The 27,999-nt window shown below is 35.9% G+C and overlaps 1 protein-coding gene across 5 annotated transcripts; it reads right to left on the bottom strand.

Moving 5' to 3' along the window:
* On the bottom strand, nt 1-27,981 carry LOC124636251 (glycogen synthase kinase-3 beta). Of its 5 annotated transcripts, XM_047172241.1 has the most exons (11): nt 27,568-27,981; nt 18,443-18,505; nt 9,192-9,382; nt 8,843-8,926; nt 8,250-8,309; nt 6,714-6,824; nt 6,397-6,634; nt 5,665-5,762; nt 5,495-5,590; nt 2,401-2,689; nt 1-2,337 (listed from the first exon to the last, which is right to left on the bottom strand). In XM_047172241.1, exons 1-11 carry the CDS (start codon nt 27,674-27,676, stop codon nt 2,303-2,305), a joined length of 1,374 nt encoding a protein of 457 aa, XP_047028197.1. In that variant the 5' UTR covers nt 27,677-27,981; the 3' UTR covers nt 1-2,302. The 5 variants fall into 5 exon arrangements, with proteins under 5 accessions (XP_047028197.1, XP_047028198.1, XP_047028199.1 ...); XM_047172242.1 differs by lacking the exon at nt 8,250-8,309 and having other exon boundaries at nt 27,568-27,980; XM_047172243.1 differs by lacking the exon at nt 18,443-18,505 and having other exon boundaries at nt 27,568-27,980.
* Nucleotides 27,982-27,999: the final 18 nt, after the last annotated feature.

Raw genomic sequence — 27,999 nt, 5'->3', positions numbered from 1 at the left:
TTACTATTCATTTAATTATTTACTTTTAATAATTATGTTATTTTCATTCATAACTAACAACGATATGAGGGTTATGAAGTATTTAAATTCAGTAAAACAAATATGAAAACAAAATACAAATTTCACTCACTATTAAATTTAATATTATTACAGTAATAAGAAAAATTTACTTTAAATAATTTATATAATAAGTCATAACTCCATTTCGAACTATGTATTTTACGGAAAATTCTCATGTTGAAATGTGCACGCAAATCGTGAAAGTGAGAATTCAGTGGGATAAAGATTTTAATAACATCGCTTCAAATATTCAGGTCACTAGTATGTCTTATAACTTTTTACACAGAGGTCTTAAGAAGCAACGTCGATTACAAAATTCATATTAGATAGATAGACTTAATAAAATACATGTAATATCTAAACTACTGTCTCTTACTGAGTCCGGTGCGGTATGGTGGCGACTCACGCGCCGCTTGCGAGCGAGCCTCCCGCGGCACCGCCACGCGTCACTCAAGAGTCGTACCATAAAGATAATTATAATATATTTACACGAATTATACGGGTGTTCCAGCAAATCAATAGCCTTAACGACAAAAACTAACATCCACTATTATGTGATTTCAAAGCGAAGCGCGGAGCGCTCTTCTTAAAATACAATAATTTATAAGTAAAACAGGTATACTTCACTGAATTCGATCTTTCACAAAGGTAGGCACGCGGCGCAATAAGAAACGGCTACCTAACACCGCGAAGTTAGCGAGGAGAAAGACCGACCTCAGTCCTGTCCTGTCGTAACATGGTACACAATAAATGATACGTTATAATTAATTATTTTAATGGTCGGGGCCCTGGTTTATGTCTAAAGAACAGGATAATAAGTGTTAAATCGATTCAGCTAAGCATTTAAAATTATCGATAATGAGAATGTAATAGTAAACTGAAATATTGATTAGTTCATTATTTCTCTGAATCAATATTGTCATGCAAAGCTGAAGTGTTACTATGAGTTGGTCCAAATAAGACTAAAATATGTTATTTATGCAAAATCGTGCTTTTCAGCTGCCTGAATTTTTAAATACCAGGTTTTTCTCTAAATAGTGGTGCAAGAGGTAATCGACATTACACCAATAAGTTTTGCGTTTAGGCTACTTCTACACCATGAAGAAAAGATTTTGTTAGACTATACTTAGAGGTTTAGTAAACCTTTCCTAATTTGTAACTGTATTCAAAATCGAAGTGCAAAATGAAATTACTCGATTACTTAAAACTATGACAATGAAATTTTACCATTATTTAAACATCGTTTCATAAATGACTACTAATAACCATAGTGTTCTCAATGACAAATTTCATATAATAGAAATATCATTTATTGAATATAGAATACAATATTATCCAAAAACTATGTCGTTATAATTAGGACACCGACAGTGCTATTAAATAGGTACATTACATTTATCCAGCATTGGATAATTCAAAATACACAGCAAAAAATGTTTAACATAGAAGTTGCCGAAAACAAATATATATGTGTAGTACATCCTAAAATTTATATCCTCTGAATTGTTTATACAAATATTCTGAGATATCATATCATTATTATAAATTATCTTGAGAGATCAGTTTACGCTAGTTATAAAAATTTACAATGCGTACTATTGTTGCAACAAAATATTCCGTTTGCTAAGTTTCATCGTTGAAATAACACTAGGCATACGCTTCGTAAAAGTTTGTTGAGTTAGTGATACTTTTCAACAATAAATACTCTAATACACTACTGAATATGTCATCCCTACTGATTACACGGCCCAAGCAAGGTAAGTATCATGTGTCTACCCTCGATAGGTGATTCAAGTGAAACAAACAGGTGACTAACCTCTCTCTATGATAAAAACGTCTCACACCGAGTACATTAAGGCTACAATTATAAGCAAAATCATTTAAAAAGAGACAGAATCTGACGAGATATTAAAAATGAAAATAAAACAAAACAATTTATCCAGACGGTAATTATCTGTCGTTTACTAAATAAACATTCAAACTCAGCATATAAGGTATGTACATAAGGGGACAATTTGAGCTTACAAAAGTACAAAGTAATCACATCGCGACGGTTTAGAATCTACAACGGATTTACCCTTCTTACCGACTACGACAGCTCAAGCTTTATCGACAATTACACTACAGTATCACACGATTACTCGCCGAAAACACCTATTATGCATGTAATTTTCCCGATGGCCAACACGAAAGTAAGTATCACTATGTCGCTTGTGGGGCTCTCGCTGGTGAACTGGCTCGCCTAGGACGCGCCGGCCGCGCTGCTGCCCGCCTCGCCTGCCGACACACACACTTAGAGGCCGGCCGCCGCCTACGCGCGCGGCTCGGCCGAGCAAGTACCTGGCGCGTCGTCCGCCGGCGCCGCGCCGCCCGCCGCGTCCGGCGCCGCGCCGCCCGCGCGCGGCTTCAGGAACTCGTTGAGCGACGGCTGGATGCTCAGCTCGTACTCCGTGAAGTTGAAGAGCGGCGGCAGCGGGCGGCCGTTGGGCAGCCGCGCGGCGGGCTCGCGCAGCTCGTCGAAGAAGCTGTGCGCGCACGCCTGCAGCGGCGACAGGCGCGCGCCCGGCGTGTACTCCAGCAGCCGCGACACCAGCGAGATCGCGTCCGGCGGCGTGCACGCGCGGAACACCTGCGCACACGCCACACAACCAAACACTTAGCGAACCAATTCTTTCTTATACCAACTACTTGATACACATCAAGGTCAGTATTGCCAGGTATGAAAAATTCAATCAAAATTATTTTATAATAACCGTAAATATTATAGCCCGGCACTTAGTGTAACCGAGTTGCGGTATTGCATGGATGTGTAATGGCTCTATACAGATCACGTCAAATACACTTGCTCCTTCGAAATTGGTTACCAGTGACTACAAGCTGCGGTACGGTCAAAATGTACAACTGTATGAAATAACTCGACATCAGAGAAACAAAGTTATTTGACGTGAACAGTACCTCTACGACGTACCCTCTCACCTATCTATGTGACACCTTTACACTCGACATAAATTCCTACCTAGTTGTTATGGCAAAAGTTCACTAAATCCTAATTCAAAAGAAAAGTTTAATATGTTAGCAACTGAAATAAATCCTTTCAGTACACACGGAGAAGTATAATAAGAGTATTTACAATGTTAATGGTTAGAATACAATCACTGGATTTCGATGAAATGATTTAGTTATCCCTAATTAATTTTAAATAACAGAAATAATGAGCTGATGCCACGCTGTAAGTTTGTTCCTGCAGGGGAATGTTTACAGAGTGACCGAGGACTTCAGGCGAATAATCGAAACTATGATTTATCTGTGGAAAATTAGCGCAAAGTTATATGACATATTCCCCTAAACAAGTTCAATGTAGATCTCATTTAAACTAGAAAGTTTCTGATTGTCCCCTGATGTCAGATCACAAAACCTCCCTGCGTATTATTAGAAAATCCAAACTGAAATAATGTTTTTAGAACATGAACAATGTGGAAAACAAACTGGCACAGAGTCGCACAATACGAATGCACACTGAACACCAACAAACAAATTGCAATAAGAGACAGCTTCAACTGATTAGTTGTATGTGGCATTCTGTTCAACTCATGCCAAGGCTAATTTCAATTTCAAAGTAATCTACTCTAAATGTCTTCATTTTTTGTAACCTGGTACGAAGCATTGTAGATAGCATTTGACTGTAAAGACATAAGTATTGTTGTAGTGTGAGTATTATAATGAAGGCATCTAGATATCCTGCAATGCAGTATCTTACTCGGATGCGCTGGTGGTCAGTGGCAGACTTGGGCGTGGACAAACGCTCCAACATGAACTGCAATGACGCGCGCTTTTTAATTATGAATGACACATCATGATCTTATAATACATATGATCTATTACGCATAACGACTGTCATATTTAAACACAGAATGCATACGATGGAAACGTGATATTCGAAAGAGGATTCTATAAATTCATGCTCAATTATACGTTCTGGAATCTACCAAGATCTAAAATCCCATGTATCCCGTTTTGCTAAACTATAGTTCTATACTAGCTTTTGCCCGCGACTTCGTTCGCGTGGAATAGTGACTTCCGGCAGATTTTTGGTTTTACCCACATAGTTCCCGATCTCGCGGGATTTTTGAGAAGTTCCCGCTCTCGCAGGATGAATTAAAACAATAACATGAACCGAACACGTGTAATGACACCATTGCGCGATTAACGCCATCTATCTACGGAGCATAGGAACAGCTCGACATTTGACCAATAGATGGCACTGTATGTCCGTAATAAATTTTATTTTTTATTTTTTGTAATAAAAACTATCCTATGTCCTTTCTCAAGTTTCAAACTATGTCTGTACCAAATTTCACACAAATCGGTTCAGTAGTTTAGGCGTGAGGAAAAGACAGACAGACAGACAGAAAGACAGACAGACAGACAGACAGAGTTACTTTCGCATTTATAATATTAGTTTGGATTGCTGAACTGACTTTCAGTAGTCAAAATGTGCTCAAAACTCTTAAGTCTTTGTTCCTCGATAGCGACACTCAATTCAAACGCTTCCGTAGAATCATCATTTAATATAAAATGAATCACGCGAATGCCCCCTGAACTCAAGATAAAAATGATCTGGGATAGTTTATTGAATGTTTCCATTACGTAATAATTATTCCGACAGCTGGTAAATTGCTGCGTCAATTTAAATTGCACGTGGGCACAATTTCCGATAAGATAGTTATTATTCACTTATTTACCCTGAATTTATGATCAAGTATTTAGAACTACATATTTAAACCTAAAACATAATAACAAATTAATAGTAGTTACCCGATTTCTCGTCTCAAGTTGTGAAAACAAAATATACCGATAAAAAATATTAAATAAATCTAAAGAAATAACGATTTGTACTCCATAATTTAGAGAGTGCTGTGTTGGTACCAAATATTCAGCCGGTTGAATATTCCCGAGCAGCAGAGAACATTTTTGCTGGAACTGAGAACCATCACATAAGATTTTGAAAAATTAAGCCGAAATGTAAATACTACCTTAGTTAATGAGTTATGAATTAATTATACCAAATATGTACGTAGAAATCGATTTTCCTCGACATTGCATTTTCATAAAATGCTAATATAATTTATTATTTAGCAAACAAGAGGAATTAATTTTATGATTTACGACACTATCAGTTTGATCTTGGCTAGATATTTTTTTCATAAACTGATTCAGCCATTACTAATTTTATGCTTAGACAAATTCCTATTTAATATTATAAATGAAGGATAATGTCTGCGTGCTGTTATAAGACAAGGTTTTCTTGCCATGGATATTGATTACCACGACATTTATGGCTTTCTGTTGATTCTAAACTACTTAAGATTCAACCAGTCCCTACTTTCCTAATCGACACACAACGATACTTAGACAATACGAGAAACAACTTTACCTTAGCCCAAGGGTGGCTCTTGATTTGTGGGAATTTGAATTCTGTATAATTAGGATTCATCTCTCGAATTTGTTCTCGTGTCGGAGTACCTAGTACCTGTGAAAAGAAGTAAATATAAGTAAAAAGAAAAAAAGAAGTTCAAACAGGGTATGTAATGGAAATAATGTTACCTTGATGATCTCAACCAATTGATCGACACCAGAATCACCTGGGAATATTGGCTGACCCAATAATAATTCTGCTACTACGCAGCCAGCGCTCCACACATCTGAGAAAATAAATAATTATTAAATACAGGACATTAGAAGAAAGAATCCTTTGAATAGTATAAATATACTTTAGGACATAAGAGCTACTTGATCTGCGTTCCTAAGAATTATAACGAACATATTTAAAAATTCATCTACATAATGTTATTTTATATTCATTTGAGTATTTATTTCGAAGAATAATAAACCAAAGGTTAGAGTCATGCCATTCACGCAGCATTGTTGTTGCTGGGAACGATAAAGAACACAATCATTACCAGTGACAATCGTACAAAGGATCCCCTTTACATCGATAACATCGGTACATAGTTTGTATCAGAGAGCAGACTTAGATAACAATTTATTCACATCTTTGCAACACTATTCAGCAGTCTAATCGCGTTTGTTGATCCATATCAGACATTGTCGTTTAGAAGTCTGTATCTAACTAGCTACTGCGCAGATCGATTAAACTCCATACGTAAGCAAGTGTGACTGGCCTTGCATAACCTCCGACCACTAAAAGCCAGCTAGGAAAATTGTATCTCAACACACAATATTGGTCTTATTTATTGCGACTCAATATATCGACGTGAAAATAAGCCAAGATGTAAACTGTCCTGAAAATAATTGAATTAATTAACTATTATTTACCGATTTTAGTGGTGTAATCTATGGCGCCAAAAATGAGTTCTGGAGCGCGGTAGTATCGGGAACAGATGTAGGACACGTTGGGCTCTCCGCGAACAAGATGTTTCGCCGAACCAAAGTCGCAAAGCTTGAGTACACCGGTCTTAGGATCAAGGAGTAGGTTCTGTGGCTTGATGTCTCGGTGGCAGATGCCCAACGAGTGTATGTACGCGAGGCTTCTGAACAACTGGTACATATACAGCTGTTGAAAGCGAAATATATTAGTCTCATATAATACAAAGTCAGGTAATTATAGATCGTGACCATGTAAATAGTGCTACCTTTATAAAACTAATGGGTATGGTTTGTTCATCTTTGGAGTAATGACGTGCCACTTTATACACAGTCTCGGGTATGTACTCCAGCACCAAATTCAGGTACACTTCGTCTTTCTGTAAAGCAGAAATTAAAACACAATTTATATAAAAATATATTCAACTGCTCCTAAAGTAATTTTGCCTAGCGATGCTTTTGTAAATAACAATGAGAGATTATGTTAAGAAATTGCAAGTTGTATAATTCTGTATAATGCTTCATACGTAGAGGAATGATAAAGAAAGAAAAATCTTTAGGGATAAAATAATATATGAGGCAAACATCGTTTACTACGAAAAAGTAAGACAAGACAAATATTGAAAAATACGTTAAGGTATAAAAAAACACAACTACCACAGTTGAAATACTTTTCCATTGTGTATGTAAATACACTTTGGAAAAATATGCATTAAACGAAAACTGGTGCAAGGAAGAAATCTTTAAACTTCAAATTTTTGGAGCTTTCCGAAACTTCAGTTGGGAAAGTTGAAAAATAATATTTAACAAAGCGAGTAGATTTCAAAGTTGGCCTTTGTCCAAAGGTTTTTGGCTCTAGTGATACACAACTCAGATATCTACTGCTGAAAGTCAAACCTTGAACTACACACGCGAAAAACATTGTGATCTAAAATAGTATACATACACACATAAAAACATTTATGTATGTTTTTGGAAATGATCTGTACAAATCAGTTTAGTACCTGACCTTATCGTGCGTCTTGGTCAAGTACGTCTATCACAGCTATGCATATTCGCCTTGAGGATCTTAATTTTGTTTAAATGTCCTTTCTATGTATCTATATGGTAAGTCAAGGTTCATTTGAATACTAAGCACGATACACGACTTTTCATTAATACATTACACAACCGATTGGTTTTCGATTAAATTGAAATACTTCTCGTGTAAAGATATTTAGGACAACTTTAGAACAGACATTACCCTAAACATAAACACTCGATCTAATTGATTGTTTTCACCAGATGCTATGGAAACATTCTTAACATTTTTAATGTGCGTGAATAATGCGTTACGAAGATATTTTTTCTGCTTTCACAGGCGAGTGCAAATAAATCACGTACATGGCAATGTAACACTAAAGCTGTCTGTAAGAAAACAAAATGTATCAAGCAAGCATCAGTTAGAATCATATAACACAACTTAGATGACGCAATACAGAACAAGTTAAATTTTATGAGATGATGATGGAAGAACATAGTGGGCATCGACCTGATCAGATGTAAAAGCTCATGGCTGAAAGATTACGGCTCATGACATGATTCAGACTTGCTCTTAACAAATCATGTATGCACACAACTGTTTGTGGGCCATTCACGGTTACCGAACAATACTTTTCTCTAACATTACTTGTTAATTTAAAATCAATTGTAAATTAAATATTTATACAAAAAAAAATATTGTTTGTTAACCATAGCCAGAATTGGAAGGCCTAATTTGTGCGTTAGCACACTAGCGCAACAATCTAATTGATTCATAAACGTACTGCGACATCAAGAGACTGCATTGCGTTTAACATTGAGCTCACTGCTGCGGGCACTGCCGCCTTCCCCCAAATAAAACACACAAATAATACACCCTTAATAAAGCGAACTAAAATAGGTAACTAGATCACATCAAAATACACAGTAAGTAAATCAGTTACTCAAATTGCAGAAATAGGGCTCAAAGGAGATGTCTCATATCAATTCGAGGGGAGTTTGTTCAGAACATTATTAGAATATTACTTGAATAATTCCAAATTCGGGATCCAACATCTTACACCTAGAAATGGGGCTCATAACATGATCTACCAGCACAGACCTAACATAAACAAATAGAAGAACAAAATCATCTGCACTAGCTGTCATGGGGAAAAAACAAATATAAACCAAATAAATAAACTAAATGAGATATCTCCTTTCTAGTTTGCAGACCCTTCTTGTCAAAACGGCATGTATCGGAATTCATAGTAACATGGGTCCAAACCAGAAGTTAGATCCAAATAACTACTATTAAATTAAAATTATGTAAGAAAATGATTAGACACATAAATAAATAAGTATAGGTATAAAATGAATACTATATCAAAATTCTCACCTTTTCTCCACTGGAGTAAAAGAAATATTTCAATTTGACAATATTACAATGCTCCAGTCGTCGCATGATTTGAAGCTCTCGGTTCTGCAATCGTAAAAAGTACTTAGTAAATCACAACGGCCAAACAGTAATAACCAATGTCCAAATAGACACTTCAGTAAATAAAAAATGTTGTGTTAATAAAAAGTGATTATTATGACTAATATGATTTTCAAAAAACACATTGTATTTGCCTATTGCGGATTAGTTTATTAATTGGATCCATCCGAGGCCAACCAATCGTCTATCAATTCAACGAATCTTGCGATACCTTCGTAAAATTTGATAGAAGGATAAGCACTAAACTTACCTTAAACCTCTTGTCCTGGAGCACCTTCTTGATAGCAATCAGCTCGCCGGTGTCGCATAGTTTGGCCTGGTAGACGACGCCGAAGCTGCCGTTTCCGATGAGTTTCATGTCAGCATAGCTCACCTCCTGTGGCCGGTCGGGGCCTTGCCCCGGCGTCGCCACCACAGTCGTCACCTTTGAGCCGTCCTTGCCTGAAACACGATCAAAATTCATTTGAGACACAGTTTTGCGAAATCGGTATACTATTAGAAATATGATTTCTATTGAAAACTCATTACTGAGACACAGTTTTCCTCATTGTTTGCAGCTAACAACGCTGTAAAGAGGACTTTAAGAAAAATACAATATATATTTTTTCCAATTATGTACCAACAGATCTTATGTCAGAGTTTGGCCAACGAAGGAGCAATATTGTAAAAAAGAAAATCTAACACAATTTGAATGGCCTCTCTAATGCAATTGAGTGGTGAGGTGACGTAAACGAATCCATTTCACAGACGGTAATAAATAGGTGGCGTGAGCGGAGTTGGACGTATCATTGTAATTTACGTCGAGACAAAGTAACCAAGTGCCGGTTAATTTCTGAGTACGACTTAAATGCTTTCAAAAGATTCTGGAAAAATTACTCGATCGCCTGATTCCGGAAACTGACCTTCCATTTCCGAATTATTATATAGTTTGAATGTAAAGCGTCCTACATCATCCATCATGTTTTTTAACGTTTTTTTAGGATTTCTGAACAACAATTTACTAAAAATAAATCATTTTTATAAATCTTGGCCATCTAGATACTTTTCGTGACAAGGCCACAGACAATTAAAACCGGTCAAGTGCAAGTTGTTTTTGAGCAATCAGAATTTCTATTTATCAGTTCGACGTTATAACTATACACAGATTTCATATACATACGTCGGGTTCATGTAAGGTTGGGTTTTATAAGATTTAATAATTTGTGTAAATCTAAGGCAAAACCGAAATTCTGAGTCAGACAGAAGCGAACTCTTCTATACAATTGGACCGATCGATGGTCTCGTTCATAACAAGAAACAAAGTCATTTATTTACCCTGGGATTCACGTTTAAATATGAAGCGTTTAGCATAAAAGAGCAGGTGCGGCATGCGACACAGGGTTAAACGCATGGCACATATGTTTACGGTTGGGCGCCTCACTTCAGAGCACCGAATACAAGCACAGTGGGCGAAATATAGATTTTAGACAGGAGCCGCACGAACTGAATGCGCACTTTGGCGGAAATCAATTTGACATCGGTGATAAGCTTGTGGCACATTATAGCAGCACGGCAACAGCACGGCTGCAGCACGGCGTCGCCTCGAATTAAGACTACGGCGAGCGGACAGCGCGCCAACCACGCGCTGTCCGCTCGCCGTCGGCGCGCCGTCCGCTCGCCGTCGGCGCGCCGTCCGCGCGCCGGCCGCGATGTGTAAGCTTGCTGTCACCGCAAACTCAATATTATTTTAAGACGATTATGATTGATGTTATGATTGAACACGACGTAATGACGTTGTTTCGCTGCCGGCTCGGAGTCGGCGGGCAATTAGCACGCCGTCGGCGCGCTGTACGCATGAGGACCGCTCGCTTGCAGCACGCGGGCGGCGAGTCGAGTTGTGTGGAAGCGGCAAGCACGCTGACTGCTCGCCGTTGGCTTTTTCATATTGACATTACGAAATATATTATAATATACACGATTTAATGCTCTAAATTGAATGACAACTTAAATGCTGGTGTGGAGCCGTGCTGTTGCGGTGCTGCTGTAATGTGCCACGTCCTATAATATGCGCGCACTTGGTAACAAAAACAATAGTTCTTATGATGATGGTTTTATGACGTTGATTATGTTGTAGCAAATGATTCACAACTTCTTATTACGTGTTGACGATATTTACGATATTTTTTTCAGGATGCCGGTTGGGATTCCGGAATCAATTCATCTACATATATTACGAGACTGACGAAATACGTATACCAAGCTGATAATGGGTGTTGAAGCCAAATTAGAATAAGTAATTAACAGAAAATAGGTGGAGTGTATCAACGAAATCTATTGTCACTGTACTTGACTTCTTGACTTCCGTTGGCTCTACAATCCTTTGTGGGTCTTGGGCCAAGATTGTAGAGGCGGCCAAGACTCTTGGCCTCCTCTACAATCATCCTCCTCCATCCTTGTCATTGTACTAAAAAGTGCTAATATTGCAAATTAATCCGATACCCAAAAATTAAAAATTTCCGAAAATAGGGTTGTTTCCAATTTTCGGAAATCTATTTAGATAGCTTCTAAATAATTTTAAGATCACCCTCTCTTTCATTTTTCGTCTCAAATCTTTTTATTTTTTATGTATTACATGTTTTTCTATTTGTCTTAAAAAATTGCTCAGAAAACGCTAGATCACGTGACTGTGACGTCAACGTTCTCTGTTCATTCCTTTACATTTTAAAGCACATCTAACGAGAAAAAACTAACATACCAACTAATGGATTTCTTAATTTTAATAATGTATTTTTATAAAATAGCTACAAAAACTATAATATTTTATACATATAGATTATTTTTATACATTTGCACAAAAATAAAATACCTCAAATGTTTTGAGTTGTGTACGCGGAAAAATGAAATGGTGCAAAGAAACGTAAAGTTTGTGTTTATTTATATTGAGGTTATGTTTGTGTCCGCGTTCGAAAAGATTTGATGCTTTTTCAAAAAACTTAAATTAAATGAATGTCTACAAGGTTTGTGTTGTGCGAGACTGTGGAAATACGACCATTAGTGCTCTAAATAAACTGTTCATCCACGTACCGCTGAATAAAAATCTTGGTTATTGGCAAAGAATTGAGCGACCATAAAAGAGTCTACTCTTGGCAGATTGGAACTATCAGCTTTCATAAATCCTTTCTCCATAATTCTTTAGCAGTTGTATCACTTAAATGCAATTAACACACAGAACTTCACAGAAGCAAATCAACAAAGCATTAATTCTGAGGTTATTTCGATATATCTGTCACTGTCAAATACTTGTCATTGTCAAATATAGAAAGGATGACGTCATCGGTCTCTTCTCGTCGTTTTTAATGGCGTGACGTCACAGGCTCAAAATTAAAATTTCATAAATTAATTAAAAAATATATGGTCAGTTATAAATAATATAATATAGCTTATCGTGTTTCTAGTTTTGTGAACTTTCGGTGCATTTATTTAATTTTAACTAAATGAATACTAGGAAACAACCCTATTATCTAGTAATTGATATTAAATGACTTTGGGCAGTTACATTTAGTAGATACGCGTCGAACCAGTTTTTATTTATAGCTTTTGCCAGCGGTTTCACCCGCATCCCGTGGGAACCTCTGCACGAACCCGATAAAAAGTAGCCTATAGCCTTCCTCGATAATTGGGCTATCTAACACCGAAAGAATTGTTCAAATCAGACCAGTAGTTCCTGAGATTAGCGCGTTCAAACAAACAAACAAACTCTTCAGCTTTATAATATTAGTATAGATAATATAGATTTGTGTGGCTTTGACAATGCCTCACTTGTCCTGCCTGTCTGTGCATTGTGCAGAAGCACCTGCACTCACGACTTGCTGCAAAGCTACTCAGACCTATGAATGAGAATCACAGAATCGAGAGACAATTATCCAGTTATTTTATCCACATTGATTCCAACATTCAACTTCTGGTATGCTATCAAGTTAACGCTCGTAACTGTTAGATTATCAAAGCATCAATTGAGGTCAATTTCGATGACGTAATGCGTAGGTACATTATATAAACAAAGCAACTGTTAATAAACAGCATATTTTGCATCATTAGTAACTATATAATGTTCATCATTTCACAGGACTAGCTAGTTGCAATTGTTTATCTTACAAGTTCTAATAACATCCGAATATCTACGTGTATGAACTCATTATAGTTCGGCCATTCAGAGAATGCGTTCCTGACACGTCGCGATTGAACTGACGACGTAACTTTGCAATGGCGTTGCAGTTACGATAAAAATATTTTTGCTGGTTGTTTACCGTTTTAACAATTGAGGAGCATTAAAACAACATTATTATATCAATAATCAATGAATGTTATAATTTTGTGCCAAACTGAGTGTCAAATAACTTGGTAAACAATATTTTTCTAAATCTATACTGCGCTATTACAAGGTTATGTCAGCGGTTTATATTTTGTAGTGCTGTGCTAAAAATAACAGGCAAGTATCGTAATCTGTTCTTATACAGTTATAATATAAAATAATACGTTTTGATTTTCTTTTTAAGAATTGGAAAATAATGGACTATAAGACTTAATTATAACGTTTATGAAATATAAAAATAAAACTATGACCAAACCGCATTTTTATACTTAGATTAAAAATGGTAACCCCAAATGGCGTTATGGGCCGCCATTTTGTGACGCTAAAACAGTCGTCCGTTGTCGTTTCGTGCGCATAGACCACGTTTTTCAAGTGTTTTCGATCTGTTTTTATTTGATTACCCGGCTTTTGTTAGACCGAGATATCAGGATTGATTCTGTTATTGATAATAATATAATTATACATGTAGGCGAAGATGATGATGAAGACACCACCTCCTCAAGCAAATCGGAGTCTGATTAATATTCTGTTCGCACATTCAATTCAATGTACTTGTAACAAAGAATAAATAAAACAATTTTATTATATGAATATTACCTTTTTTTGGTTTCCACTTAAATAACTAAAATATAAAACAAATGATTCCGCCAATTTAAAACGAAAATAATCTTAAAATAATGCGGCGGTTCATTTTGAAGGAACGGTAACGAACTCAGTGTTATGTTGTGCCCATCACTAGTCGTGACTAACTGATAGGTGTCAGGAACGCATTCTCTGAACGGCCGAAGATAACTATGGAGTTAAACATCTATTTCATAAAATATACTAACGTACGTTGTTTTCAAAACGTTAGCGTCTTCGTCATTTAATTAGTACCAGCTAATTGAAATATCGATACAGGCTTCTACTTCAACTTTAGTTGTGTTAAACTGGATTCTAATGTTAACAACGTTTTTGAAAATATTGACACAATCTGAAAAGGTTTCTAATCATGGGTGGTTTTGAATTGCTCATTTTAAACTATCATGGGGATAAGATAACGCCAATAAAAGCTTAAGACTCGTTAAGCCACATAGATATTGGTACTTAAAAAGATGCCTTATAAATCCTGAAGCATAAACCAGTGACCGGATATTGTATATTTAATGCCGTCCAAATCTAAATTAGATTACAGCGAAAAATTCTGACGTAGGTACATTTATAAAATCCCTGACCTCGATAGTCTGCTGCGGTCTACGACATAATTGGCAAATATTTGATGTGACCTATCCCGTTTTTGTTGATACGACTTAACCTTAATGAAGTAGATGTGGTCAAACTTTACATCTACTACAACAGCCACTAATCAGACATGACTAAATCCTTAAATCCTCTTCTCCAAACACATTCACTTGTCAATGAATTTAAAACTTGTCTCGTAGCTACTCACCGTTGCAACGTGAAAGTAACAAAACTGTCTTCAACATTTATGAAGACATGAATGTGTTTATTTAATGACAAAAGTGCAATTGTTAATCTAAAAAAAAAATAAAAAAAAAATGTATCTAGGCTGCGTTAAGAAAACTTACAGAACAGATTTTTGCTAACAAGAACATAAACTTTGAACAAAAAGAAGACACGTCGTCTTTTTAGTCTTTAGCTGATGTTACTTGCGTGGTATGACAGTATCTCATTAAGTAACTACGTGCGCGATTAGAACAAGCCATCATTTTTGTATTCGTTAAGGGTTTTGAGTGAAAAGGCCACCCACCATCGCTTATTCCAAGAAAACGCACATTACTTCTGTGGAACAGCAAATTCGAGCGCCAAAAGCTACAAATATGGCTATTAAAGCCGCCGCTTTTTAAGCCTGTATAAAAAGGCCAAATAGCTGACCTCTCCACTACACTTAGCATTAGGCTTAATAAATGTAACATTAGGTAATGGTCTTCACCAATTAGGTTCGCTGATCAATACTTTATAGGAAGCTATTTCCTCGACTGGCTGACTGCAGTGATTAAAAATTTCTAAGGCAACCGTTCAATTCTCAAATGACAGGCTTTTAACATAATAAATGAACTCATGTATGTACGTCATAGTTTGCTTGCACCTAGTATGTGTATTGGTACTAAACTAATAGCACCAAATGGACTGTATCAATCATGCCCACCTTGAAAGAACTCGGAGCATGTGCTGCCCTGCCACACCCATAGCAACCCTTATTATTGACGTAAACCTAAGCGCACTCCACCCTTGTTTATCAGCTTTTTATCTAACTACTTTCATTTTTACGACTGTTTCTATTCCTATTTGACTGAAATAATTACAAATACATAAATCAATAAGTATATTTCTATTTCTGTGCGATTAAACTGGTGTCGTTGCTTCGAAATATCATAAACTGGTTATATTAACAAATTATATTTATCACTGTTAACAATGCAACGTCACACGTTGTGCAATCTTTCAATTTTAACAACGTTCATATTTTAATAATAGAGTGCCAACGGTAACGCGTAGCGTGCTAGTGTGAATTATTTAGAACATGAGCATAAATATATTAGAAAGTAAAGACGAAGGTTCGTTTCGCCGCAGTTTGCAACTGCAGACGTTCACGTGTCCATTAACAGGAAGTAAAGCAATACGGAAAATAATTGACTTTTCCGCAACCACCCAAGTAACAACATTAGCTAGTCCCACAAAAGATTTTTTAGATGGTTCTGAATACTCTACTTTTTGCTCTATTGTTACAATGTTAAATTGATTTCCATTGAAATGATATAAAACCTTGAATTGTATCGATAATACATATTTATTACTCAAGATATTTCTGTCAAAAAAATGAACGTCATAAAAACAAAAGATATTAATGTCGAATTATTGTTTCTTCCGGCTAAATGTATAAGCAAGGGGATCGCGAAGTCGGGTGCTCATTAAGTGATACGAACTGGCTTATGCCCGCAACCTAAAGTGCTCTGCATGTGAATTTATGTAAGAAATAAATAACCCAATATTATGAAGACAGTTTAAAGTTGTTTCGGAGGCCAAGTTAATGGATTTCTACATAGATGTCCAGCCGGAATGTACACAGTCAAAGCTGTGTTTGACAGCTAGGGACCAAATAAAATACACCTTGGAGTATAAATTTAAGTGCTGATAAAATAGCGTCAGATGAAAATTGATCATTGTTGCGGAAAAGTGTCTTTTATTTGCTACAGTAGCGTCTCTGAAAACATCGTGCATCGGTGGATGATGATGATGAGATGGATTGCGCAGTTATCTTCATAATATCCACGCGTCATAGCACACAAATTGCAAATCAGTCGTAGGGTTCATAGTGACTTGAGAGGACCAATACCTTGCCGCATCGGCGCCTTCACCAGCTTCCAGTGAAAACGGTTAGCCGATGGCTTAATTGTGCCATGAGCTTTGCCATTGTATAAAGAAAAGGTCTATCACATCACCCAGAATGTCTCGGGGCTATTACGATAATCCCTAAAATCGATGCCCCTGGTCTCAATTTGCAGTCTCTGTGGACATCTTGTGGTGAGTAAATTACCTACGTATTTAATCGAGTTAATCGATAGGATGATGTAACCGCGCAGTTACTAGATTTAATCGGACTCATCCATTGGAAGAAACTTCCGTCAAGTCCCAAGGTTTAACTTATTTCGTAGCGCTTTTAATGGTATCCCTTAAAAGCATCAGAATTGTTTAAAAGTTACTACTGCCCTGGAACTGAGCTCCAGATAGAAGAGGGGGAGGTTAGGTTTCAGTCAGTTGGTGTTTGGTTCATCCTTATCGCAATGGGAAGAGTCATTTTGATGATTGAATGAAGACAAAAGTTTACCTTTTTATTGAAAGATCCTTTTAGCACGTCAACCGCTTCCCTGTTCTAGATGAAATGAACAAGTGTATCATTTATTTCTTCTAAAAATTATAATATGTACATATAACAACTTGCAGTTGATCGGTCTTTGAATATACGTATATGGAGCATACTCCAAAGTTTTGTTTAAATATCTAGCACAACGACAAAACTATAGGTCCAGATTACCTTAATAAAAATAAAAAGTATGATTTCTAATATAATCAAGGCTTTCGTAATAAACGGGACGTCACAAAATACAATATTGAATTGCTACTGGAGGTAAAATAAATTACGAACCCAGATTCACATGCATTCGTATTTTATACTTTCGATAAATTGATATCGTTATAGAACAAAATTAAGGGAGGATTTCTTTACATTATTAGAATAGAACATGTTTATAATCATTAATTTCTGCGCTGTTTTATTTGAACGATAAATATGCTTTATTTGGAAACGATATGTCAATGCATAAAACCCTCTTCACGTGTTCCCATAAAAGCCTTTGCATATTAATCTGGGTTCTTCTATCTAATAATACAATATCTGTAACTAACATCTACAAATACTAATAAAAAATTGGTGTAAAATACGTACTTGACATTATTATAATAATAAGTATTTTTTTGCATTAATGACAATTTTAAAAATGTTCGCTGATCACAAATTAAGATTAAATTCTATCACTCAATTTAGTGTCAATATTATCAATCAAATCAAGCAATTTTCAGTGGGATAGGAGAATGTTTGTCAATTCATTGTTAGCTCCATATTTTATTAATCCTTATGTAGAGTGGTAATATGAAGTGAGGTATGCATTCACCAATATGACTGATACAGATGTGTTTTATAAGCCCTTGCCACAAGAATGATTATATTATTGTTTCATATGGTATGAACATTGCTTTATCTGGTTTAATGTTACCCAGCGGCTGAAACGTGAAGTGAGAATTAATATCAATCGTTCGGCAAGCCCACACACAATTTTGTAAGTAAATACCAAACACAACCTTACTAATTAATAGAAAAACCTAATTAGGAAGATAGATTTTAAAAAGACGAGAACCCATATGATCTAACAAACATCACAACATCAACAATCAGGACAAATACAAAAGAAACACAGACAAGAAATGATAAAATTGAATGATTTGTTATTGTCAAAATGCGGTTATCCTCCAATCGAAATTGTCAGCGACTGGAGAATTCTCGCTTTTCCAATGTAAAATGGTGGTGAAATAACTAAACAGAATCATGTGGCACTACAGCCGAGCTAATGTGCGCGAAATCTAACACTTACGATGCGAGGACGCAGCCTTCTTTTCCGAAGCCAGCTCGTTCTTTTTAGGAGTATCCACGTCGCCTGCGAGTCGCAGCAAAACACAAAAGCAGCATTAGAACATTGGTGGTGAACACAAAGTACAAATACATGATGCAACGATACATTGGCCGCGAAATTTATAATAGTGCAAAACTGGGTGTGATGAATGCAAACGAGAACCGTGGTTGTTACACCGATTGAGATGTCTATACACAAATTCACAGCGGCAAAACAGAAGATGTATTTATTGACTTATGCGATCACTCACTGATGGTGCGCCGTAGTTTTTTACAGAAAGATGAGAGACGATCACGGGCACGGCTTAATTGACCACTTTTTTCCGTATCAAGTAACCGAAGTAGGGATGGTTCGGACCGAGCGGCCACCTCTCCGACGGGGCGCACAGCCACCGTGGCGGGCCCTTCGGAAACTCCTAAGTTGTCGAAGCATACCGGCCCTGCGGAACACTCCAGCTTGGCAGAGGATCGCACGCGAGCGCGCGTAGTGGTAGACTGCCGGTCGGAGGCGCGGGGACTAAAACAGCCGCCCCGCCCCGTAGAGGTCGAGCCTCGGCACTACAGCATGTGGTGCTAATTCAAACTTCGCGACTAAATACTCTCCAGCCAATTCTAACTGTCATGAATATTATGATGGATGAAAATATGAATATCTTTATGAAAACAAGTTCATAACTACCCCACTATTTTCAGATAACCGGTACTCAAAATTCAACGCAGTTTTCAGTAGAAGTAAGAAAGCAATAGTAGGAGTCGATTGTGTATGTCAAAATGTTAAATTTTAATTATAGTTCGGCCATTCAGAGAATGCGTTCCTGACACGTCGCGATTGAACTGACGACGTAATAACATTCATTGATTATTGATATAATAATGTTGTTTTAATGCTCCTCAATTGTTAAAACGGTAAACAACCAGCAAAAATATTTTTATCGTAACTGCAACGCCATTGCAAAGTTACGTCGTCAGTTCAATCGCGACGTGTCAGGAACGCATTCTCTGAATGGCCGAACATAGGTGTTACACATTATAGTTCGGCCATTCAGAGAATGCGGTCCTGACACGTCGCGATTGAACTGACGACGTAACTACATTCATTGATTATTGATATAATAATGTTGTTTTAATGCTCCTCAATTGTTAAAACGGTAAACAACCAGCAAAAATATTTTTATCGTAACTGCAACGCCATTGCAAAGTTACGTCGTCAGTTCAATCGCGACGTGTCAGGAACGCATTCTCTGAATGGCCGAACTATAATGGCAGCTTTTGATACAACTTAATTTCATTAATCCACCCAAATTTCCGTTAACATATCAAACTATGAGAATGTTTATTACTCCATTAATTTAATTAATGCCAGGAATATAGCATCTAATATATGACTAGACACCTACGAATATTTTATGTAAGAATATCAAAAATATGAAAATGATTTATTAACTAAATCATTTTCATATTTTTGACAACAATAACTGCGTGTTTTTACAAACACGCAGTTATTGTTGTCGCATTTGAACTCTATCAGTATCACATCGCATGCGCGCGTGTCTACCTTTTTATAGTGCCGGTGATAATTTTATGTGACGTCATCCATAGCGAACTCTAAATAATTCTCAACTTTAAATGACTATGTACACAAAATAAAAACGACAAACTAGTGCACTCTATGGTTCAGTTCCCTATGTAAACACAATTAATGAAACGTCAAAAACGTCATTAAACTGCACCCCTTACAGCGAAGTTAACATGCCCTACAGCCGTCGTAAAATAATGCACAAACATTGCAGTTAGTATGTATGTACTATGTACACACAATCCATTTTCCACAGAATACCTTCTTAGTTCTCTTTTGAACAAAAGAAGAAAACTACGTGTCTAAGAACAGGTCGCGATTTTTAGAGCTGTTTCATTGTACTTCTCTATCTAATCTGATTAATTCGAGTGATGTTCCAAAACATTATTGGTATGAAATTATCTGTCAGATAAGTTTAATGACCTAAACATTTTTATAGGTGCTAAAACTCTTCATACCATTTTTTTTTGACTGGTGGGCTTGGCCATAAAGTACATAAATTAAAACAAATCGTGAATGCTTTTGTGCGATTGAGAGGCTGCGAAAGACGTTATTCTCCGTGATACGGGGGCATTGGGAACATTTATGGCCTTACTACAAAAACTTTAACCACTGTTTTACACTTGTCTAAAAAAAATATGGTTCCAAAATGAACCATATGTCAACGTCATAATTTGACATTTTTTTGGACAAGTCTTAAACTGACGTTAAAAAGTTTTTGTGGTAAGACGGTTAATGTTCTAGGGAAAACATCGAGATCAAACAGTGCACACGAGTTCAGGGTAACGACCGGCGCACTGTTCTTGAAGACTGTCTTAACTCATAACGGATTGTTTTTTTTAAATTAACACCTAATATAGTGTAAAATACATAAATCAAACTGAAACAGGTACCTAAACCGCTTATAACCACGGTCAGCAAGACTAAGAAATTGTTCTGATCGTGCCAGTCGTCATTGTTGCTCCAAAAACTACTGTCCAATATCAGGTAAAAATTACTATAGAAATAAATGTCTCATTTGAGGTCTCAATTCATATTCTTTATTTTTATTTACTAATCTACGAGACGTATTTTTTTGTTTTAATCACCAATCATGCAATTAAAATTGCAGGTGGGATATTTTACATTATTTGATTTGATAAAACACAGTAAGTAATTACTATTACAGCCAACAGGTAAGTACATAGGCTGGCTAATAGAATTATGGTTGTCATGGACTCGAGGCAATTGGATTAGAACTTTCGGCGGAGTTTGTTGGGTTCTCTGCACGTGAAGAGCCTCGGGACCGCGCACCTATCATTCGATACGCTTCCACTTGTGTGCTACCATTGATTTATTGTGTTGCCTGGGAAAATCTCGTCCAAGGGCGCTGAATGGATACAGTCTCCAACGCAAAAGAGACATCAATACCTTTGAAACATATCAACCGATTTGCACATGTTTTTTGAAAGTGAAAACTATTGTTATCAGAATTTTAGCTATAAAATTATTGAATGATGAAAGAAAGAGAAAAACAAGATTGGAAAGTTTTAAGCAGTTTAAAATTTAAATGGATAAAGACTTCACAATTCAGTGTCTCTCGAAGGATGGATCAAATGAAACAAGGGATTGGCCAAGTCATTTTCAAACTTTTCGACCCTGCGTTGGTGATATAATGTGTAGGAAGCCGACACCAAAATAGTTGGGAAAAGGCTACGCAGAAGTAGAAAAAACTAATAATTCTTTAGAATAACCATAAACCACAACCAATTGATCTGATGACTAAAGCAATAGTTTCGATTAACTGCTAAGTTTTTTATCGGATTCAACAAACGAGGATTCGTTAACGAGAATAATGCAAACTCTCAGTGCGCATAACAAGCTTGCTTTTAACTACACGTATGTGGAGTGCACAACACCATTGTTCTTGTAAAGCGACACCGAGTTTGCGGTTCTTTACGCTTAACGCGCACGCTCTCCGTCTCTGAATTCGACCAAGGCCCTATTGTCGCAAGAGACTAACCGCGGATAATGGGGGAACCGGTCGTGCCTGCTTTATGACGCATCGCTCACCTTATAATAAAATGCGCCTTCATGTTACTAAGCTGCGTAGTCTCCTCATGTTTGTATTGGAACAACCCCGTGGACTATATTTGTCAATGGTATTTTTGTGTTAATACAATTCAAATTGATGAGCAAGTGGACTGACACTAATCACTGAGTGGTTCTATTTTAGTTTTGGGTTATATATTTTTTTATTTTTAATATAAGCTGGAACGCATTAGATACAATTAAGCTTGGCGTCTCATTACTTGTATTAGAGAACATAATTATTATTTATTACTTATATTTCTACTGATACCCATATTTCTTTGAATAATTGAAGAAGTATTTAAAATATTGTTTGACTTCATGACGGTTCCCTGATGTACAACATTACTAAAACAAGTGTTTTGAAATGAGTTTATGCAATTAACTATTAGTGGCGTGTAGTTCAATGTACACAGCATAACTCCTAACTTTTAAAAAAACAATCTACATATTACTAACTTATAAAAAACAATATTCTTCAAGCTATCAATCAAACTTGCATAAGTATTGAATTTAAAATTAAATACGAAATGTAGAAAATGTAGATAAGATAAAAATAACAACGCACGATAGTATTGCATCAAAATAATCAAAAACAAAATTGGAGGCGAAGAAACTCCACCGAACTGCCTACATACACGCCAAAGTACAGTTTGAAATCGTACCTTCTTTACATGCATCTGTTACATTCTACTAATGAATAATAACATCATCACTTTGCTTTGTTAGTTACAGGGCTTTCTAATAATTTGTTGACGCTTTTCTAATTATGCCGCTGTGATATATCAAGCAAGCTAACTTTGGGCGCATTTCCAAGGTAGACCATGGCTGTGAGTGACGATACTCTTGTTTACAAATTCTCGCCCAAGAAAGGACAATACAGAATGTGTTGTGCGCGTATCATAATGGAACACAAATAATTTTAACGTTTTTATGAGTAATTGAATTAATTGCGCATTCTGGCTTGATTATGAGGAAATAATCAAATGTCTTGCTTTGGTTCTACATGAAATACTTTGTTCTTACTGCGTGCGCTAGAAACAATAAGCGATGCAGTACACAAAGGACATGCGTGACTTTACTATTTGAGATTGTACTTGTTTTGAATTACTAATAACAGGTACCTACAACATTATTGTTTACTCCTTTGCCAAATTCCCTCTAAAATTCTAGAACATAATATTTCATACTATCTTATCAGAATTATGTGAAAATATCGTGATGAAATTTATTGTTTTGTACCCAGTAAAGTGACTAAAATTATAAAAATATTTTTAATCGTCATATTACCTTGTACGTCACTTTATCTTCATTAGTTATCGACGGAACCTAAAAACCATTAGTTAATAGGTTACGTGTAATAGGTAAATCCTAAGTAACTATGGTATTAGTGTTAGCAGCCGGCACAAAATGCATTTAACTAAAACACCTTCTCTTAATACGTTCCATGAATATGTACGAAGTCGTGTAACGGCAAGCGTACCACATCATCTCATCTAGTTTAACTTGGGAAATGACCTTTATCCCTGGAACGACGTAAGTTAATTACAGAATGATTAGATATTTGATATCTCGGCTCAGAGGTTAGCGGTTATTATAAGTAGTTATGACTTGTATTTCAACAGTAAAATAAAACAGCGATCTTTATTACGCACTTTAACATACCGATGTCGGATCATATTCAAAACAACTGCATTGTTCTATTATTTAATTATAACAGAAGGATTAAAAGAGGAAGCCAACCACTAAGTTATCAATATACTACCTACATACTAGGTGGCAATTGACTACTCTTTAGATAGTTTTCTTATCAAGATACCAATAAGATTTCAAGGTGTATCGTATGTGTATCTTATACCGATAATATTTTTGACAGTTGCAAAGTCCCAAGCCTTTAACAGTGTTTTTACGACGCGTTACATAAAGTTCCAGTGATAAATAATTGTAACCTACCTATTTTTTTGGCAACCAACGAGGGGGGGTCGGCCGGTTTCACTCTGCTATGCCGATTGTCAGGATCAGCGTTGACAGTGTAAGTCCCTCGGCGTCGTAACATTGTTTTTTATAGAGTTGTCTGCACAACAAAAGGTCTTCTACAAGGGGCACAGCACAGATTACTATCATTCTCATTGACCTTTTCACTGAATAATCTTGATATAAAATGAATATGTATCACATCACGTTCCACATATCGCAAACCGAGAGTAAATGATATAACTGTGTAAGTCACTGTTACTCACTGTATAATATTTGACACGCGCACGTAAGTATCGAACAAAACGACAGATTGTTTTCAAATTACTCGCGTACCGGATAGGTGCCGCAACGGCGCACCACTGAGGAAGTGGGTTAACGAACCAATTGGTAATTTTGCAACATGCACCGGCTCTGGCGACCACGTCGGTCGACTGTGACGGACCGAGCGAAAGGCAACTCGAAAACCGAGAGTGCGTTGGCACGGTTCTTCCGCGAATGACAGGATGGTGCGGTCATGCCGACCGCGAGATAGCAAGATCGACGACAGTCACTGATAACGCTACTGATAACCGTCAACAATTGGCTAATACCTAATAACTAAACGTGATATTCAGATGCAAATAAAACTTATCGACTCCTGATTGCAGGTAACATAAATTACTCACTGAGTCACTGCCTACCTAGCTAATATTAACTTAATTGATCAATTTGAGCATTTTGATACTGTTTGTTTCCAAGTTAATAAAAATAAAAACATTACAGTTATCGAATGATATTTACGCAAAAATATGATAGAAAAACATCTGATCTTGTCTCATTAGTCATTAGTAAAATAATATACGCCTCGAATGGCATAGTCAAGGTTGTTTGTCACCTAAAAATGCACAAATCGCGGTCGTCTCGTCTAATGTACGCGTAAACAGTGTTGACCGACACAGTCACAACTTTCACACTGTGTAAGAGACATATTATATCAAATCACATTGTGATTAATACTATAGCAACTTATTACATCCTCTTTAAAAAATTGATACTAAGTTGGCATAGGGATCTTATCCATGAAACATATTGTTTCTTTAATCTTTTCTGCTTTTATCATTACTTTATGGGTGCAATTAATTACACAATAAATAGATAACCTTCATATTTTTACTCAATGTGTTATGAATGTCTACTTAACACTTTTATGTTAATGTGTATTTAACGGGAAGTGTCTTGATGATTTAAGTTTTCTTTTTGGTCTTAGTGACAGAACATAAAAACTGGCCTATTGTAAGAATATTTGTTTTTGATATTTTTTTCAATTCCTGAGTTCTATGCAAACCCTTTGCTACACTCTGACCGAATTCAATATATTGTATTAAAGAATTTTTAAATAATTAATCAACAGTGCAAAATTTGAAATCAACAATAATATTTATTTATATACAATTTGACATTATTGTTGAGGTGTCCCAACATTATTGTCATTACAAAAACTTAATTCAATTTTGTGCTTTATTATATGCCCCCTTAAATTAAGGAAATAGCGCACATGAATATTTAAACTTGTATCATATTCAGGTAGGTATATTGAGTTCCAATATTAAAATTGCTTACAGTGGTGGAAAAAGTAGGTTATCTTTAGAATTCTTAATTATCTAGATTATTGATTATTTCTTGATACAACTTTTTTAAATATTATGTAATGCAATTCTGATGTGATCCAATTAGGTTTTTTATTAATAAAAATTAATTAATGTCAAGATCTAGTAAATCAATATTCCAAAAAAACAAAAAGAGGTTTTTTGGAGTTGAAATAGAATTTGGTTCCTGAATTAAGCCAATCACTGGAATGCATATAAACAGTCTTAGCGGAACAGTCTTATTCTATTCTCTACACTTGGTTATTTATCGGCAGAAGAGTTCTTTTACAGTTTTTATATTAATTATTTGGATTTTTATAGTCTTTGTAATTCATATAATAAACGTGACATCCAAAGCAATCAACTCAATTCATAAAAAACGAGGTTACATAGTATAATTATTACCAAAAAAACTAAGGCCTTGCAGAAGCAGACTGGCCACATAGATTTCAATATAACTTAATAATTTGAAAAATTTCCTTTAAATTAATTTAAATGATAAGATGGTATGATTATCAATACAAAAGTTTGAACTGAACAATCTTATGAAGATTAAACTACATTTTATGGTAAGAATTCAGGTTAATTTGTCCTAAAAATTAAGTAAAATGTTTTGAAAGATAATCATTTTCTTCCATAGGCATTCATACTCATTTCATACATACGGTTTAAGGACTGTACCTCCATATTTATTATACAAGGATAAAACTGGCTGTTGAACCAATTACAATATTGCTTTTATTTATTTCCTTTGTGCTATTTGATCATACTCCACTATCAATTTCAATACCAGACATTACCTACTATTGTTTTCTGAAAATTCAACATCATATTGATTACATGTTTAAGTTCTATCTCCAGGTCATTCAAAACAACATTAAATACATAGTTACCAGTGCACCTTCAATACTAAAAATCTTATGTTTTAATTTACAACTGGTATAGACACTATATGTATTTATGAGCATGGTAATTATTTCTTTTTACATTTGCAATTTAAAAAATGCTCTTTATTATGTTATGTATAGTAAATTAATCAAAAAAATTATGTTTATTTTAGGATTAAAGTCCTCATACAACAATGTGTAAAAAACAACCTAGAGACTGCTCTACTGCTTATTTCTTTCATTTAGACACAATAGAAGCTAAAGGATGAACAAGAAGATGACAAGGGCGTGAAGCACACTGAATAAGACCTAGAATACTGAAACAGTGAAGACTACGAAAGGAACTGAAGTGGAACAACAGCATGATAGATGACCCTTCACTCATGGCAGCTCACCACTTCAATTGAAACTATGAAGTTACCCATACGCAGGAATAGTAAAATTACGTCTCAAATTCCGACAAGTAATTAATAGCTACTGGTTTTGTACAAAAAAACCCTAATTTATTACGTCATGATAGATAGCAAGTAACCTCAAAGACTCATTAATTATTTCTATAAAACATGAATTCCCGTAAACTATGCTAAATGTATGAAATGGATTTATGATGATGGATAACAAAAATGTAGAACTAACAAGTTTACGAAATATCCGAGAGATAATCTAGAATACGACGCATTTCTCCTCCAATAGATATTTTGACACGATTTATCTGTCATACGCTAGGCTTATGTGGCAGAGCTTAACCACCGCCTGTGGCCATTTTTGAAATACTGCGGACATAAAATGCTGTCGATATTGATTAACTCACAAAAATTTAGTAAATTACATACTTAGAAGTTGAGTTTGTGGCAGTTTGCAGCCATTTTTAAAATTGTCAGTATCGAAATACGTCACAGGCGTAAGAAATCACGATGGCCGACAAAAGAATGGTTAGGTGGTAGGTACTTACTACTGATTTTTACGCCTCCAAGAGGTGGTTTCGGTGGCTGATTATCGAAAGTCTTTCGAACGGATTTGCTGCCCTCGGCGAATGACGTGGTCCTAGGGCGTCCGCTCATTATTATAGGTATAAAATAAACGGCCTTAGAATCCTGAACTTCATAGATGCTTCACATTTCTCGTTACCACCCTTGCACTCGCACTGAACTCACTTTGCCGACGAAATACAAGTTAAGGATGGTATAGTCAAAACAATATCACTAAGATACAGTTGAAATCAAAATAAGACGTTCTTATTACGGTTTTACAATATCATTTTGTTAATTTTTCAAAATTTACATCACTAAAGTGTACGACAGATTTTAGTTTCTTCAGACTTGTACTCGCTCGTTCGGCTAGATTCGGCATTCACTCGGACCTTCGATCACTGAACGTACGAAGG

The sequence above is a fragment of the Helicoverpa zea genome, chromosome 14 (assembly GCF_022581195.2).
Source record: "Helicoverpa zea isolate HzStark_Cry1AcR chromosome 14, ilHelZeax1.1, whole genome shotgun sequence".
In the NCBI taxonomy this organism is placed as follows: Eukaryota; Metazoa; Arthropoda; class Insecta; order Lepidoptera; family Noctuidae; genus Helicoverpa; species Helicoverpa zea.
The sequence above is the reverse complement of the archived record's forward strand: the minus strand, read 5'-3'. Positions and strand labels throughout refer to the sequence as shown.

Bases quoted from the DNA above. Each gene is read 5' to 3' on its own strand.
- LOC124636251 (XM_047172241.1), bottom strand. From the start codon at position 27,676: ATGAGCGGACGCCCTAGGACCACGTCATTCGCCGAGGGCAGCAAATCC. The intron at 18,506-27,567 runs GTAAGTACCTAC...TGCGACTCGCAG, and splicing joins TGGAGGCGTAAAAATCAGTA to GCGACGTGGATACTCCTAAA. The intron at 5,763-6,396 runs GTAAATAATAGT...TTATTTTCTCAG, and splicing joins AGATTACACCACTAAAATCG to ATGTGTGGAGCGCTGGCTGC.